This window comes from Balearica regulorum, chromosome 5, assembly GCF_011004875.1.
Source record: "Balearica regulorum gibbericeps isolate bBalReg1 chromosome 5, bBalReg1.pri, whole genome shotgun sequence".
NCBI lineage: Eukaryota > Metazoa > Chordata > Aves > Gruiformes > Gruidae > Balearica > Balearica regulorum.
The window spans coordinates 14,378,397-14,396,723 of NC_046188.1; the positions used below are offsets into that span (position 1 = coordinate 14,378,397).

The 18,327-nt window shown below is 38.2% G+C and overlaps 1 protein-coding gene across 3 annotated transcripts; it reads right to left on the reverse strand.

The window, feature by feature from the left end:
- Positions 1-47: 47 nt before the first annotated feature.
- Positions 48-18,219, reverse strand: CCNK (cyclin K). 3 transcript variants are annotated; one of them, XM_075753584.1, is made up of 11 exons: positions 18,003-18,219; positions 15,948-16,214; positions 14,766-14,847; positions 14,037-14,168; positions 13,096-13,201; positions 12,894-12,951; positions 10,408-10,577; positions 8,509-8,795; positions 4,716-4,749; positions 3,578-3,652; positions 48-1,376 (listed from the first exon to the last, which is right to left on the reverse strand). In XM_075753584.1, exons 2-11 carry the CDS (start codon positions 16,142-16,144, stop codon positions 754-756), a joined length of 1,764 nt encoding a protein of 587 aa, XP_075609699.1. In that variant the 5' UTR covers positions 16,145-16,214; positions 18,003-18,219; the 3' UTR covers positions 48-753. The 3 variants fall into 3 exon arrangements, with proteins under 3 accessions (XP_075609699.1, XP_075609700.1, XP_075609701.1); XM_075753585.1 differs by having other exon boundaries at positions 18,031-18,132; XM_075753586.1 differs by lacking the exon at positions 18,003-18,219 and adding an exon at positions 17,696-17,813.
- Positions 18,220-18,327: the final 108 nt, after the last annotated feature.

An 18,327-nucleotide genomic window follows, 5' to 3' on the forward strand; every position in this document is an offset into this window, starting at 1 on the left:
AAGTACCGTAGTTACGAATTCTGAATATGAAAAACCTGGAAATCCACTAAATTCAGAACCAATTTTATTTGGGTAGATGTGAACAAAGTAGTCCCATTTATAACCAGGATGTACATCACAGTAGGTTGTTACATTCAGACTTTCACACTTAGAAAATATATATATTATGTACAGGAATTTGCAAATAGGTGTAAACATACAATACTTTAAGATACCAGTACATTCCAAAACAAAAATATCAGCAAGGCGAACACCTCAAAATGATTCCAGTCAGCTAGCATTCAGATTCTCTCTTAAATAAAGTAGCTTTCATGCTTGACATCGTGTTGTTTTAATTATTACTACAAATGAAGTTTCTTACTATAGATCAAATGTCATGGTATCTGGCTATTTTGATACTCAAAAATAGGCACTGATTTCTAGAAGGAAATTTTCTTCTTACTGATATAATTGAGCCAATATGGCTGGTTTTGCTAGTACAAAGTAATCCAGTGCTGGAGTAACTCAAGACAATTTAAACTTAAGTCAAATGTATAAAGTTAGAATAGATACTGCAAAGCTGATTAAAATCTAGAAGCCTATATAACTCACCATAAACAATACTGCAAACAGATCAGCTAAATTTTCATTTCACCGCCTCATTTCTTCATCTAAATTATACAAATCACCCTCCTCTTCATCTTTACAAAGTAGTTTTTGGCTAGCTACCCCTGCCTAGTCAACATAAAGGGATATCGTGCAAATTACCTCATGCTATCTCATCCACGTAGCACGTCCAAGTCCTGCTACAGGTGGCATACCAGGTGGTGGAATTGGAGGTGGTACAGGTGGCTGTCCACCCGGGGGAACAGTAGGCGGGGGGTAACTAGCTGGTGGCATTCCCAGCCCTGGAGGTGGATGAGGTGGTACTGCATGAGTTGGAGGCAGTCTTGGAGGTGGGAAATTAGGGTTGTATGTAGGTGGAGGAGGATATCCAGGAGTAGGAGGTGGAATATTGGGCGGGGGGAATGAAGTAGGGGGTGGAGGTGGAACTGGTGGTGGAGGGTTGGGAGGATAGACATGAGGATGATAGGGTAGATGAGTTGGTGGTCCATAGGCCGGTGGTAAAGCTCCGTAAGTTGGTCCTTCTGTTTTCATCATTGACTGAAGACTTTGATAACCCTCCCCTGACATATAAGAATTTGTAGTAGACATCCCTGTAATGTAACTGGTGGGGGGCGGGGGTGGGGGACGATGCGGCAGAGGTGGAGGTTGATGTACTGGGGCAGGATGAGCAGGGGGAGGAATCTGGACCTTTGGCATATCTACTGAGTCCACAGTAGTAGATTGCTCTGCTTCTCCCATTGAAACTGCAGTTGCCAAAGGAGGCTTGCGCTCTGGAAAAGAAAGTTTCATTTATTTTTTTGAAGGATAGCGGCAATAACAGCTTCTGAATACTTTATATTTTTCTTCCAGTTAACATATCAAGAGAGGACTCAATTCTCCAAGTCTTTGAATGCCATATGGTATCCAGTCAGACCTTCTATCACTAGAAAATAACTAAGCTGCATAACAAAGCTCCAAGTTCAGCTTTTCCCATTCTAACAGTTAAATATACATCTTCCATTCTTATTACTATTTTATTATAATTTAAATATTGTTCTACAGTCAGCAGAAATTAGCAAGCTGGATGGACAGAATCACAGCTAGCAGAGTCATGGGACCCAAGATACCAAACATCTTTTGATCAGTGCTTCAATCTTCTTTAGTCCAGGCCTCCCTTCTACCTGTTTTATACTCCAGGAGGTGGCCTGGGATTACCCTCTGCACTTCACTTGCCTCCCATCTTGGGAAATACTATTTGAGAACACAGGCCAAAGTTGCAAGTCTTTAACACTCAGTTCTACGTGTTTACCAAATGAAAGAAAAAAGAAAACTGGAGGGTAAGAAAGAAAGTGTGATGCATTGCTTGGGACATGAAATCCGATCAGCTTTGTTCCACTGATTAGTTTCAGGGAACTCAGTACCTGACAGCCTAGGGAAGTTCATAAAAAGGTCAGAATTTCACACAATTATACTTGGACATTTCTGGGAAGAACATGCTTAAAACTGCCTTCTCGTTAAATAAGAATATGAATTATTTTTCCTTCCTCTTAATGCAGACATTCTAAAGTAAGGAATATCACAGTAAGACTGATCTAATGGCAACATCTCTGTATGGTCATACAGTCAGTATTAAAATGTCCAACAAAAAAAGAGTTGGGGGCATCTTGACATCCATCTTGCTTGCATATAGAAACAACTACGACATTGTTCAGTGAGAAAAGTTTTTTAGAAGCAGATATAGGGAAGTCATTTCCAACGGCATGCAACAACAAAACTGACAATACTAAATGGAAACTGAGATTAATCCACCTTCTAGTACTTCTGTTAATTTGGTCAATAAACACTTAGTCTTCACCTGATTTTTCCTCAGAGCGCCAAAAGACAAGAGTTGGCCTCTGAAGATGGTTCTTAAAATGTTTCAGTGCTTACACAATGATTTGTTTGTATAAACAAATTCTAAGAGGAAAATTTTAGATAACAAAGGAAACATTCATTACTTGTCTAAATAGAATTTACCTTATCTATGCAGTCATAATTTTAACAGCAAAATTGTCCCCAAGGACAGCTACATAATTAGATCATGCAAGGTGGGTATGCTGGCTGTGGTATCTACGATTTCAATGACTTCTAGCTCCTGAATTATAGCAGACAATAATTTCTCCATTTGCTCATTTTCAGAAGCATTCTGGATGCAAGATGTGCATTCAAGATTTAACAACTGAAGGAATAATGAACATGATATTTAGAACAACATCTTCATTCTTAATTAGATTTTAACAAATGGAAAAAAATGGTCCTACTGTATTTCAGAGCAACATTTTTTTCTTTTGTAATTCCGTGTTAGAAGCTGTCATCTTGCAGTTACATTATAGACCATGGTCTATAAAATATTTATGTCGTATTTATGGGTCACTGGAAGGACAGCTAATGCATCAACACCCTTGAAGCACATTTTTACAATAGTACAGTTTATTTTGCAAACATAAGGCATGTGTGTAGTGTTAAAGTTCTCTGGCAGATGAAAGTCGTCTTTCGGGACACAGCAGAGAAAGTATCCCCTTTATTGTTTAGAAGTTACACACCTGCAGAATTTCTATACTAAAGATGTAACATGGAGGATTTCTATAGGTTAGCTGGAAGCTACTCTAATAATATAATATGGCAATATGGCATCTGCCATCCTTTTGGGAACGTAAGTCCCTTTTTGCCTACTAGTGACAATTAGTTTTAGTCTTATAGGCCTTTAACCGTCACAGCTTCATTTTGTCTTTGTCCACCTAGTCTTGTTTCCATCATAACTTTTGTGCTTCTGTCTGGAAAACCCTATGCTACTAAGATGAATTCCCTTTGGAGCTTATCTACCTACTGCTTTTACTTACCAAGCTGATTAATCAAGGCAACAATCCCTCCCACCCCACTGCTACCACTATCTGAATGAAGAGCAAAGTGATTAACTGCGAGAGTAAATGTGGCTTAGAAAATAAAAGCTTACCTGGAGGTGGATGTGCAGGAGGTATTGGTGGATGTGCAGTTTCAATTTTAGGAATTTTAGATGGTGGTGGTGGTTCTAAAAAAACATTTGAAATTCCTAATTGGCTATTGCTCTGCAGTATTTTCCAAAGCCATCCCTAGTCTCCCACTAATGATTATCATAGCATATTACACTATGCAAAAGTACAGTGGAAATCCTATACGCTATGTATGTTTAATAAAGAAAACAAAAATCAAGACATTTGTATAAAGTGGCATCACATACCATACATGTCTTCCAAAAGAACACATGCCTACAAATTCAAGCTATGTTTTTTATACCTAGAGACAAATTGTCCCAATAACACTACAAATGTGCAGATGAGCTCATGTACATTTTCCAGCACAAAACTGTAACTTGTAAAGAGTTAAATCTCAGGAGAAGATGAACGGTGGTCTGCAAGGAGAACGTGTGTCTAGAAAACAAATTGCATGAGAGAGAGCAGGGAGAACAAACAGCTCTCTGGAATCTATCTGCAGAGCCAGGGAGAAGTGCCAAACTTACTTAGGAAAAGGTTACAGAATCACATCTTAGCTATCTTAAAATACATTGTTCCAAATCAGCAGAACGAAGAAACAAAACCAAAAAACACCCACCAGCCCCAAACCAACAAGAAGAACTAGATGTGATCACTGCAGTGAAGCATTTCTTAAGCTAAACTGTATCTATTGATACAAAATGCCTTTTACTGGCAGCCATGCCAACAACTGATTGCAAATCTCACTGATTACCAACAGACTTATTATTAGCGTAGCTATTTAATGACATGGTACCTTCAGTCACCTCAAGATCCCACAGCTTGCTGAAGAACTACTCCACATGATGTGTGGAGTTGTAAGTTGAGTAGTTAAACAACACTTCTACTGAACAGACTGTATTAAGGGACACTTGGGGCACAGTTACGTTCTGTTTTTTCAAGTTTTGCAGTTAGGAACATTTTTAAAGTAAATCCACTATATATTTAAAGACACGTTATTGGGATCAGAATAGTTTAGAACTGCCTAGCCCGTAAGCAAACAAACTAAGCACACATCACCAAATTACTTATTCTGGTAAAACAGTAAAATTAAAACAATATGAATTGAATATTAACATTTACCTGATGCCTTTGTTTCTTCTTTTGGAGATACAGCCTGTTTAAAAAAAAAAAAAAAAAAAAAAAGGATGGAAATAAGACCACTGCAAAATACAAAGCATTTTATAATGGCAACAAGGAAGCAAAATAGGAAACAACTTACAGTCTGCTGAAGAGCTTTCATACAGATCTGACTAAATCAAAACCAGTTTCCTCCTCCCTCCCCTAAACCAAAGCAGGACAAACCTTTTATTTGTTCCTATACTTTTATTAGGAGGGTAATAATGTCCAATCTCTTTAGACAGATGCAACACAAACAATGAACAAAGTCATATCATATTGGGAAAGCCCAGCTTAACTGGCAGAATGAAAAGACTGAAAAAATAGCAGCTATTTAGATACAGCATGTCCTGCTGTTCTCACTGTTGAGTATTACATTTTGTTTAATTTATATATCATCCACTGCACATACGTCATGGTCTGGTACACTGCTCACTAAGGTGGAAGCAAGAGACTTGGCCTGTGTTCCAGATTCTGCTTTGACCTGTCATGCAACCTTTGCCAAAATCACTTCAGGCCTTTATGCTTTATTTACCAGGACAGAAGGGCAGTGAAAGTGTTGCTCAGTGTAAAACACTTCAGAAGCCTTCAGATGGAAAGCACTGTATAAAAGCCAAATGTTATGCCAGAAAAAAAATTATGCAGACTGAGCAAAACCCACAAACCTCACATCATCCTTCCAATCACAAGTTTTTGGGTTGTTTTTTTTTTTTTTTCTGTTGCGGTTTTTTTTTTTTTTAAAGAATCACAGACAAGGGTGTCAGGAAAATCTTTCCAGCTTAATCCAACTGAGATGACAAGTTGATAGTCTTTGAGAAAAGCAGAAAACCTAACCGAAATTTTAAGTACAATAAGCTTAGTTACAAACGTACTTAAAATTAATGATTAGAGTCAGAACATAGCTTCTGCGTCTTTCAAATGAAACGGTTTTTTTAAGGCACTATTAGTGGCTTTACCTTCCCCAATCATTGCTCGGTTCCCATCACTTTACTTTCTGCAGCAAGAATGGACTTGCATTTCACTCCCATTTGGACAATAAATTTTCCTTAATTCTGATGGGTATTCTCAAGATTTCTGTTGTCCAATACAAAGGTACCTCAGGCTTGCTTGAGGCTACCTCATTCTTATATTCCTTTGATACACATTTCAATTCATCTTCAGCCACCTTCCAGTTGCTTTTCTACTTTTCAAGGACAATCTTTATCTTCCTATTCCAAACAAAGATACTTTTCTTGGTTACTCTCACAGACCCATCTACTGCCTTCATTCTACTTGGGTAGTCTTTTCTCAATCTTCTAGCACTACATTCCTTGTCTGTAAAACTGAATGCAAGTCTCCGCTACTTGCAACATTTCCAAAAATCACTCATTCTATGAAGTCAATTGATTACTTGAAGTGGTAAGCAATTTGGTTATTGTGCATTTGTTAACATGGACCAATGTTCAGAAAATAACATCATTGCGGTAAACTATTAGAACAGAAAAAGTAACCGGAGCCAAATAACTTGTGTGACAGAAAAACAAACATCAGTTTAAACTGTATTTATGCTAAAGAGAAAAAAAAAAAAAAGGATCAAGAAGCAACAAAACCAGCCTATGAGAATTTAAATCACTTCTCTAATAACGGTAGCTGCTAAAATACAGATGAGCCTTTTTTTTTTTTTTGGTCCTTCTACTGCATTGTAGTTTGTATTGCTCCAGCATGACATTCCAGGGTCAACATTACCAATTTATTAGCATGCCGATTGCTATTTAATACTTTCATAGTAAGCTCAAGCCACACCACAACAGAACTGTTCTTTCAGTGCTGTTTCTATATGCATTAAAATTGATCCCACTAACAATTTTCAGTTAAATCAATCTAAATATATGATTTACATCTAATGATTCACTAGTATATTTTTAGTGAAGTCAACTGAAGGTTAAAGTGCTCTTCACCACCACAGACGTAGAGGATGTGCAGATGCATTAGACATCTGGTATGGGCCTGTAAGTCATGGGCCAATGCCTCAGCTGCTTGAAAGTGTCTTGGCTCAGCAGCAGGTAATGGAGTTACAAGAGTTCATGTAAATGGAAAATCTGGCCTCCAGGAACAAAGTGTATTTATGTTCTCTACAAACCAAAGGAGAAGTCAAGCAAAGCCCTATTTATAGAAGGAGGCAAACATTTTAAGTAAGGGTTTATGGTACATCTAACTGAAGAACATTTTGGAAGAGCCAACTGGATGTTTCAAACACTACACATCTTGTTCTCCTAGACTGCTTTCTGGAGAAAGAATGATTTCAGATCATCACATTTGCTTTTCTCAAATTCACACTGTTTGTGCTGTTCTCTACAAAATTACTCCTGTAAGTTACCCTTTGCTTTATATTTGTTCTGGATGCCTACAGCATACCAGGACTTACCTTTTTATCTGTACTATTCACTTCCTTAATTATTAGGTGGTGGACCTCAAACTCTTAATTTCAAGAAAAGGTAAATTGCTCTAAGGGCTTGACCAGAGATGATTGTTAAAGAACAAGACACTATTCATGCAAAAGGCACCACTTTTTTTTTTTTCCATGAGGTAGTTGATTAACACATGGGATGGGGTGAAATCAGTAGTTCTGTAAAGGTAGAGCCTTTACATGAATGAACAAGCATTCATAACAACTTACAATTAGATGGACACACATAGAAAAATCCAAATTATTATTTACAGTTTCTGATGTGCCAAGCTGTCCCAGGCATTTTTGTTGAAGAAAAATAAGAAAAGAGTTCTCTGCCCTACCGATCTGACAACCCAAGCCGAGTTTGTGCTGATGACAGAAAAAGAATGAAAAGAAATACATACTACCTATAAAAAGCTCTCCCAATATTCAAGCTAATTAACACATTTTATCAGCTTTCTATCCTGAATCGTTCAGTGCAAGAACTATATATTTCAGTACAGTATTTTTCCTCTAGTAGTAGACTATATCTTGTCATTACAAGACCTAGGTTTTAGAGAGCTGCATTCTTCTCTTTTTTGGGAGGCTGCTGTCATGAAGATGCTGCACTCTTCCAATTCCATTTCATTTTATCATTTGTTGCTTCTTCCTGGGTTTTTGGCTTTGTTTGTGGATTGGGTTGTTTCTCCCCTTGATGTCTTTTCTCTAGCTTGGGCATGCATTAATTACAAGTTAGGCAAAAGCTGTATAAAATTTACTTCCTAAATGGACTTGTTCCAAAGATTTTACTTCTGAAAACACTCTTCTTCCTAAGTACATGCAAGAAGATTTGGGTAACAGTTTCACACTTCTATAACTTACAAGTGGAAAAAAAAAAAAAAAAAAAGCCCACAAAAAGTGTAGCTTAAGATCTGAATGCTTCATTTGGACTTGATGACTGTGGAAAAGCACTCAGAGTACTTGTGATTATCCAACTGCCAATGTACTTTCTTATTTTCAATGATGAGGTGATAACACAGACAAAGTGAGGCTTTAACGGATGATGCATTTACAGGCTTCTACTGTTATCAGATTATTTTGAAAGACAACTAAGAATTTTGACATACTTTGAAAAGCCACTAATCTCCTAAATTTGTAATCAAAAAGCAGAAGGTAAAATAAAGTCATCAGCACTGTGCACATCTCTACATTCAGGTATGGCACAAAATTAATCACCAGGTTCATTCTCACAGCAAATGCAATTCTGCTGCGCACTGCAGCCTTTAAATCAAATGGACATCAAGTCAGCCTGAAAATAAAATGCAAGTTAAAGTTCAAAGTTAAACTTACTGCTGGTCTTTTAATCTGTCTAGGAGGACTTGACTGGGGAGAGGGCTTTTTAGATTGCTGTGCTTGTGTTTGCTGCTGCTGCTGCTGCTGTTGTTGTGCTGACTGTTGCGACTCTTTTTGCTGCTGCGTCTGTGACTGCTCTGAACCCTGCGATTGCTGTGATTGCTGTACCGCCGGTGCCTGGGGTGTAGATTGAAGAGATGGTGGCTGCTGCAACTGGTGAGGAGTATGATGAGGCATTTGCTGTTTTCCCTGTGAGTACAGATCCAGGATCTGATGACAGATGTCTTAAAAAAAAAAAATAAATCCAAAAGATTATACACCCATAATGTACAAGTGTACGTTTAATACACAATGATCAACTAAGCTTTTTACTGGACATCAACTTCAGAAAAATTCATTGTAAATACTACTCATTGTTATAATGACCACAGATTTGATTTTTTTTAAAACATACTTTTTCAATTTATTCTTGCATTTCTGAGTTTCTTCTGCCTATGCTAAACAATACGTAGAAGTATGTGCACCCCTTCCTGAAGAACAAAGTGTCTTGATATTAATATAGCCTATGTTATTATTGTGTGCTTGGAGAGCCAGGTAACAATGTAACAACAGGATAGTAAGAAAGTGAGTGAAGGAAGATGATATGTTAAAACATATACATCTAGTTAGGCCAGTCAAAAACGTTTCAGGAAACTAAGCAAAGGACTAGTACTAAATTCTTCTTCCAACATGTTAGGAGCTAAAGGTCTGTCAGAAAACATGTAGGACCAACTGATAACCAGGTGCAAGAGCAGCACTCAAGGAAAAGAAAACCCTTCTAAAAAAGCTAAATGAGTTCTTGCAATGAGCATGCACTGATGCAGCAGAAACTGGAAAGACTCCCATTCTCTAACCCTCTTTGGCAGGGACTCAGCAGCGACCTATTTGAAACTAGAGCAACTCTGAAAAAAGCCATGATACAAACAGAGCAAGTAGCCATTTAAGAAATCACCAGAACTGTATGGTATTCACCTAGAAGTTCTAAGAGCAACAAAGGCTAAACCACCTGAACAGCAACACACGCTGTTTCATTTAAAACCTCCTTAGAACCAAACGCCAGATTGTGACAAGCATCAATTTTTAAAGAAGGTTTCTAAAGCAATTTAAGGAACTAGAAGTATGCTTTGGCCTGACGTTTGTACCAGGTAAGTTAGTAAAAACTTTAGTAAAAACAAATTAGCGGCCACATAACCACAATTTACTTAACAAGAGTCAAGAGAGGTCCTGCTTTATTTTATGAACTTCCTGGGGTTCTCTCAAGAGGACAAGCAGCAAGTAAATGAGCAATATATACACACAAAGAAAATAGTATTAAGATACCTGTATTGATGAAAAAGATCCATAATTCATCCCCTATCAGAATTCACACACCCATACACCAGAATTCATATCCCCTAATCTGTTCCTCAGTAGCGGCACATCATAAAGTGATACTGCAACCCTAGCACAATTTGGTTAAAGAGGTCAACCATCAATGAGAAAACCACTGGAAACCAGACTCCATTAGGTCTAGTGTTCGTAGAGCTGCTTATTTAAAATGGGGAGAAGGGAATCATTAAACAAACAAAACCACCATGACAATTTAGCAGCTAATTAACTGTGGTATAAACTAAACAAGTAGTAAAGCAAATATTGACCAGAAGACTAATCAGGATAACCAAAGATGCTTCCAGACTAAGCCAGTCTTACAAATTTAATTAAAAACCTGGGTAAGGCATAGCACATATGTCCTGAGTTACATACTCCACATGATTATTCTGACTAAAACCCAGATAGAAAGTAATCTGCATTTACCAATGACCTAGATCACACAGTTAAAGAAAATACTCCTCTGTTTGCAGCAGATGTTTCTCATACCTTCCAGAACATCAACGGGAACATCTTGGACAAATTGCTCCCACCATCGTCTGTACATTGGTTTTGATGTCCATTCCTGTATTTCAAACTTACACAAACGGCCTGCTAAGTACATAACTGCAACAGCTATGATCTCAGGTTCCCACTGCAGTGACAGTGTAGTGCAAAGACTGGAATATAAAAAAAACCAAAACAAAAACACAACCCTGAAGATAATCCTAATTGTCAAAGTACAACACTTTAATGTATGACAGCTATAATTAACAGGGTATAAAATTCCACCACACTTTAACATTTCAGACAGTTTTAACTAAGAGCTTTTTTAAACAAGAGTGTTACAAAACTAAACTTTTTCTGCACTACTGCTATCATGAAAAGTAGTTTTACACAGATAATACAGAAGGCATATACAGAAGGCATACAGAAGCAATACACCACATGTAAACTCCAAACTTGATGTTCCTAAGTAGAAAACCTAACACTATACGGGTGTGGAAGAAAAGGGAGAAGACAGCATTGTATTCCAAGTGTAGGTAGCTACATTCCACTCTAGTCTCACCTGTAATGTTAATTAAATATAGTGTTCATGTTCCTCGCTACACAAGTGTGCTGTCATTGCATTACTCTGGTTAGGGAATGATGTCCACATTTGGATTTTAGAGTTTCCAAATGTTTTTCAATAAAATGTAAACAAGTACTAAAAAAAAAAACCAAACCACGGAACAGCCAACATGAACTCGTAAAGCAACTTTTCAAGCAAGATGCAAGTGTTAGATAAAGCTGTAAAAACTGTAAAAAGTTATCTCTCGAATAGCCTCTGTTAAAGCTAATGCTAAAATATTATTGGTATTATTGATATTAACTAAGTAAGTTCCTGTCATAATCAAAGCTACTGTTTCCTGGTAGTAACTTTAAATCACAAAATTTGTTTTTCTCTTATTTTTCCTTTTTTCTTTCTTTTTCCGCCCTAGATTCTGTAACATAGGGTCTGCTCAAAGAATTTCAGATCCAGCTAGCCATCAAAGTTTCTGCAAATTCACTAATAAATTCATTATTATGTCCTTAAATTCACCAAAATATTAGCCTAGACAGTGGTTTAAATCCTTTTTGTCTCTAGTGGGCTACACGTAACTGAATGCCAATGGGATACTTAAACACTGGCAGAATCAGGTCAGCAGTAAACAGTAAAAAGACACAAGAACTAACTCTTAAAACACCAATTTCTTATTATTGCTTTAATGCAATTTACTTGGGGGGTGTAGTGTGGCTGCATAAGAACAGAACCTCCTATTCTAAAGGCCTGTAGTGCAGAGTACAGAATTATTTTCCCAGGATCCTACACTTGTAATATGGAGGCTATTAAGTAAATACAAGACAGCCTCTCATGAACAGAGATAAGTATTATTTGAAACAATCACTCCAACTTCATACTACGGTTTTCATGAAGTGCATTTTATTAAATTCCTTGAATTATTAAACACCATCTAATTCCAAGCACAATAGTGTCCAAAGTTTGATGGATACATAACAGAAGTTTTCTCTGACAAACTTAACAGTGACAGTCAGGTCTGTAAGATCACCACCTGCAAAACTGACAGCAGCTGAAGTAAACATCTCTTGACATCCAAATACCCTAAACAACCTTTTGCTCAAATTAATTTGGGGAGCTTAGGGGATACCTACTGAATTTGGATCCACACTGGACTACTTCAAATTAGGTATACGAATAAAAAAGCACCTTTTTAATGGTGTTCTACTGCTAGAGGTATGACTGAAAGCAATGTACTTTTTTTGCATTTATCAACAGTCAGGCCACTTACACATTTTCTTAAGGGTTTGCTACGGAAATTAAAAATTACATTTAACTGTCCTTGGTAAATTAACTTGCCTAGCTCTGTAGAAATCTCCCTAACAAGACTGAAGTGTATCAAGTTGTTTTGTTTGGGTTTTTTTCCAATGCCACACTACACATACTCCTGTCAATTGACGTGATCCTTGTATTGCAAATTCATTATTCAAGAAATTGTAATTCTAGTGCTAAAAATTGTATTCCTCACTGAATTTAATGGCTAGTTCACTATTACCAAAATACTGCTTTAAAAAAAAAAATTGACCAACATGATGGAATTGGGAACTGATTTATTTTCTCAGAACGTGCCACGTATCTCAGACTGGGCAAGAAGCCAACTTCTATCCTGGAGATCTACAATTTGGTTTGGCCCTCTCAAACAGTAACTGTTTTAATGCAGCATTAAATCATTACCACAAAATTGCAAAGGTCTTAATGGTCTACTTCTATAGTACATTTCCTGCTCAATGGAACTATCACGGTAATGACAGAAAGAAAAACCGAGGAACACTATCAAGAAAACATGTATCAAGCAGAAATCATATAACAAGCATTTGTCAAAGAAATATCTAATCCCAGAATAAAGTAAGCAAGAGTAACTATTTCACTTTCAAAAGGTTTCCTAGTAGTATCTTACCTGTCATTGACAAATGTCCATGCCATTTGAACCAGTTTTTGAATTTTATTTTTGTCTCCTGAAAAACAATCAGAAAAGTTGTAAGAAATAGAGTTATTAGGAAGGACAAACAGCTTGGAACAGAATACTCTTGCACTGTTAATGTAAATTAAGTTCTGAAATTTAGCAACAGGCATTACTTGCTCACCCTGTAATATTTTACCTTTGAGTTGTTTGGCATACTTGAGAAGGAACTGGTATGGATGTTCCACTTGCAAATCAAACTTGATTGTTTGTAGTAAGATTCTTTCAAGGACCATTACTTCTTCCTAGAGAATGTAACAAGGTAACCACAATGTTATTCCTTCTTTTACTCACAAGTATTTTATGCTGGTATAAATCATGACTAGCAGAGCATCTCCAGGCAAACAAGTTTGCCTGCTTTTGCTTGCTTACAGTTTGTCTCCAAGGAGAACAGAAATCTCTCCAACTTGGAACATTATTTTAAACCCAGATACTTTTTCTTCATATTTATTTGGGGCAGGAGAGGGGATGCGGTGTTTAAAATTCCTTTTCTTCCATGGAGGAAAGAACTAAGCCAAATACAGCATGAAAGTGCCAAATATACAAAATCACAACAAAAAGGGAAGATCTCGCCACACTTCTCTCCTGAGTTTCAGATCCTTCTACTATTTATACTAAACAAATTTTGACAGAAGCATAGTTTTGCTAAGTCAAATACTCTTAACAGGAAACTTCTCAATGCTTTAAGAAGTAGTTCTCTTCCTTGGCTTCAGATTTACTATTAATTGCTTCCTAAAACAACATTAAGATTGTCAAATACAATTTATGTCTTGATGTCATTTCTAGCTCTGACTGGAATTACTCAAATTTACTTTAATTTGCAAAATAACATCAGAACTTACATTAAATCAAATGTAAGCTTTTTATACAAACAATTATCCCAGTAGGCTCCCAAAACTACTTGTATTAGCAACAATTATTTTCATAGTTACCTATCACATTACCCTAAAGAGCTAGAAATGCATGCTGAATGTATCATTTAATTCAGAACAACTGAAAATCAGCCAGTGCTCTAATGAATGTATGTCACTTTGCTGGAGCACAATAGGATGAAATCAATTTCAACATGAGTATTTTTACCTTTGGATCATCTCCAAACTGTCCAAACTGTACATCATTTAGCAAGCTACGAGCTGTTTTAATTATATCTTTACATTTCTTCGGTGTTTCTTCAACTTTTCCTGCCAGGAAAAGACAGCAGGCTCCTGTCACCTAAAAAAAAAAAAAAAAAAAGTGTTTTCAAAAACTTTTCTGCATGTGGATATGCAATACAGTATAGCATTGTATAAAAGCATCATCAGTTTCCAATAACAGTTCTGTAGAAGTTTCCCAGGAAAGACTTAATAAACATATTAATTTCTGACTTATTGTAGTGTTAATTGCAACTTTTACTTTTTCAAAGGAAAAACACAGAGAACTGTCTGCTTTATACAACTTTATTTCAAGGTGAGAAACTCAAAGCAGAATTCACCCTGGTTCAACATTGTTTGTCAAGAAGTTTTAAATGGTATTACACTTATTTTTTGCCTTTCAGCCAATACAGGATTGCCAGAACTATAGCTGTTACTCTTTCTAAAGAACAGTATCTGCAAGACGTAACTGCAATGTTAATATAAGTTTCTAAACATAAATAGAAATGTGTAAACAAGCAAGAACAATATATTTGAAGTTGTAATGATTAACAGATAAAATGCTTATTTTTCATCAGAACAGTGGACAGCAGTAGTACCCAACTGACTCATCACCATTTCAAATAGTCCACGCCTAGTGCAATCACTGTATTAAGCCATCAATATTGTAAATACTTACATATCTTGGGAATTGTTTGAAGGAATGAAACATGTAAAACCGATGGAAATAAATTATTCCGGTTGCTAAAGTATCATAATGTCTGTGGTGCAGAATAAGGACTTTCAAACAGGGCATAAAACATTTAAAACCAAACATGTACAAAGGAAAAGATACATTCTGCTGTATCGAGTACCTCAAGTAATTGTCCGTTCAGTGACCAGTTAGAAAACACTGTAAGTAAAACAGGAGCTTTAAAAAAAACCCAAACAACAAAACACAAAACCCCTCAAGGCTGTGTAAATGCTATGATTCAGCCCAGATGCAGTTGATAACTAAAGCATTCATTGGAAGTGTGCAAAGTCACAATCACGTTTATGGGAAGATCCATGCAAGGTCCTTCTCGTGTTAAACCATACCTGCTTCAGCAGAGGTCAAAACCAGCAGCAGGTACATGAAGGAAGAGAACAATTATCACTTCACATTAAAGTGCTGGTGTGGAGGGAAGTTACTAATTGTCCACACCTACAAATGCAAATAAATCTGAACATGCTCCCTACTCTTCTACGTAAGGAGAAGAGTGAAATTTCATCTTTACTAGGTTTTATTAAACAAAGAACTGAAGAGATTAAAAGTAGCACAGAAATACAGGAAGCAAAAAGTTTAAGCAACAGTCTATGAGAGAGAAGGACAGCGGAGAGAATGTGCTACTTACTAATATATACAAAATTGTAAATTCCAACCTAAACAAACAAAAAACCCAAACAAACAAACAAAAAAACCCCCCCCAAACAAACAAAAAACCCCAAAGAGTGGGGACGCAGAGGTTAGAAGCCTCAGAGGCAAAGTACGTAGAAAAATGAATGCAAAATTCAAAATTTGAGAAGTTATGTAGATTCATGCAGTAAGAGATGAAGTCTGATAACTGCCACCACCAAAAGTTATCCTTAATTGGCAAGCCTTTATCACCTCACTTCTCTACTGCCAAAGGGCTTCAGTTGAAAGTTTATTTACCCAGTGAACGGATAAAAATGATGCAGGAACACATTACATCAAAAAGCCAGTAAGCTCAAAAGATTTTTGATTAATGATTAAGAAACACTCGAACAGCTAACTAAGCACAGAACGCCATTTCTTGTACGTTTAATTCTGAAAATCCCCATTCATAAAGACATTTAATGCCGACATGAGTCAAAAGGATACAGCCCTAAACGTGTTCCCACATCAAATATGAATCTGGCCCCCTCCCTGCGGTATCGTGCCTCAGTAGCTGGATCAAGCCCTTCTAGCTGCGACGGTGTATGTGCCAAGTCTTTCTTATCCCAGTACCAACATGGCTTTGTATGGTCCAGGCTTGCCAAGTTTACAGAAGGGCTGGAATTTTCTTTATTCTCCTTCATTTATTAAAACAGAATTGTTCTTGCTTTTTAAGTTTTCAAAAAGGAAGTCTTCAGATAGTCACTTCAGAACCTTAAATAAAAGAAAAAGGGATTTCTTTATAAATCGAGGATAATTTCCCCCACCCCCCACCCCCTATGCTCAAAGACTTGTAGAGAAGAACAGTATTTAACCTTGCCCATTGGAAGGGACTTCTTCCATGCTCAAAGACAAGTAATATTTAACCTTGCCCTTATCTTCCCCATATAGACATGGGCTATCTTTGCTTTTATCTGTTTAATAAAGAAACATCAAGAATGCATTATCAACAATATCTGCCTCTTCTTAGTAGAAAAACTTTCACCTACTTTGTACACAAAATAAAGAAAAAAAATTCAGTGATGGTAGCAGCAAGATTTGAAAAGCTGGGGAGGGGGCAGGGATCATCTCACTATTCATAACTAGGAAACATGTTTATTAAGACAGTCTTAACAGCAATTTAAATAGTTGGTCTCCTGAAAATCTCTGGGTAGTAAGATAGCAGCAACCACTGGGCAAAAAGCTTTGTAAAGCAGTCTGTACTCGTGCCATCTAAAATTGTTCCCAAAACGGGGCAGTCGATTACACTCAAAGAGTGTGCTACTTTCGCCTGTTGACCAGCACTTCCCCTATGCACTGCAAGGCTCTGGAGATAACTTTCTGGGGTTTGAGTTATGACTGATGTTCAGTCAAGCCTCAATTTAAAGAGAGAATGGAGACTGTCTTGCTGCCTTTATCTCTTTCAGGCACAAAACTACTCTTGCCGTAATTCAATAAACTACAGATACTACGCACAAATTACTGCAGTCACCTGCAAAGGTTCACATACCAAACGGTGATTAACACATGATGCAACGCTATTTGCTCTAAGCAAAACAGTCAGAGGAAGACCCAAACTTAGAACTCTTAAAATTAAGCTGCTAACTTTCCAGACGTTTCCCTTCTGAAAACGGAAGAAAGATCACATAAACTGCCAGAAAAACTACGCCTCCAATCAGCGCCTCACTCAACTTCAAAAAGTTTCTCTTTTTCAGAATAATGGAAACTCTCTCCTTGTTCCACGTTGGTTCTGGAAGAACCTTCACAACTAATGGCACCAGTGACAGACCAACCCAAACTCTGTCACAAATAAATGAACGGCTACTTAAAACTATTTCTAAAGCCAACAAAACAGCTCTGTGCCACGACAACACGTTCCCATCATATTTACCAAGAAAGCGTTATTTTTTCAACTGTTGCGGTCCTTCTTCTTTACAAGTTATTTTGCTTACTAACACTCTAAACAGTCTAAAACCCTATTAACACTAAAATCGCCCGAAGCGACAAGACCTGCTTCTTTAAGCAGCGCAAGCATTTCCGAATGCAAAAACAGGAATAAACCCCACCAACCGGAAAACATCCTAAACGAACCACCTCAAGCATCCCAATCCAAACCCTAACGACCGAAAATAATCAGTTTTTCTTCTGCCTTTTCACGCACCCCATTAGCGCAGAGAAGATTTCAGGAGCTCGATCCCGGCTATTTTACATCCTACCTTACGCGAACCATCCGACCGAGAGCCCAGCTCCGACCCCTACAGCCCCCAAAACGGCGGGGTGAGTGGGGGGGGGGGGAAGGGGGAGACGCTGTTCAGCTCCTCCCAGAACCGGCCAGCCTGCCCGCCGCAGACGAGGCTGCCGGTGCCCGGGGAGGCGCTCGCTCGCTCGCTCGCTCCCCGCCCCGGCCTCCCCGCTCCCTTCCCCTCTTCCCCAGGCCCCGGCTCTCGCCAGCGGGCGGCCCGGAAAGGCGGGCGGCCCTGGAGGCCGGCGCCCCGCGGCCCCACGCGGGCATGGCGCACTCACAGGCCACGCGCGAGAGAAGAAACCCCACCGGAGCGCGAAGCCTCTAACGACAGCGCAGCCTCCGCGCACTGCGCGCCGCCATCTTGGGAACCAGGCCAGGCCGCTTGCTACGTCATCACGTCGGCGTCACTAGGGTATAGCGCGCGAGGACGAAGCCCCTAGTGCCTAGCGGCCAATGAGAAGCGGCAACCCCCACTCCCCCCTCCCGGCCAATCCCGTCTCCTTCAACCGCGAGAAGCAGGCGGGCGACGTGCTTTCGTAGTCTTAGATCAGACCAATCAGAAAGCCAGAAGGAGAAGATTGCAAGCCGTGGGAGCCAGTAGAA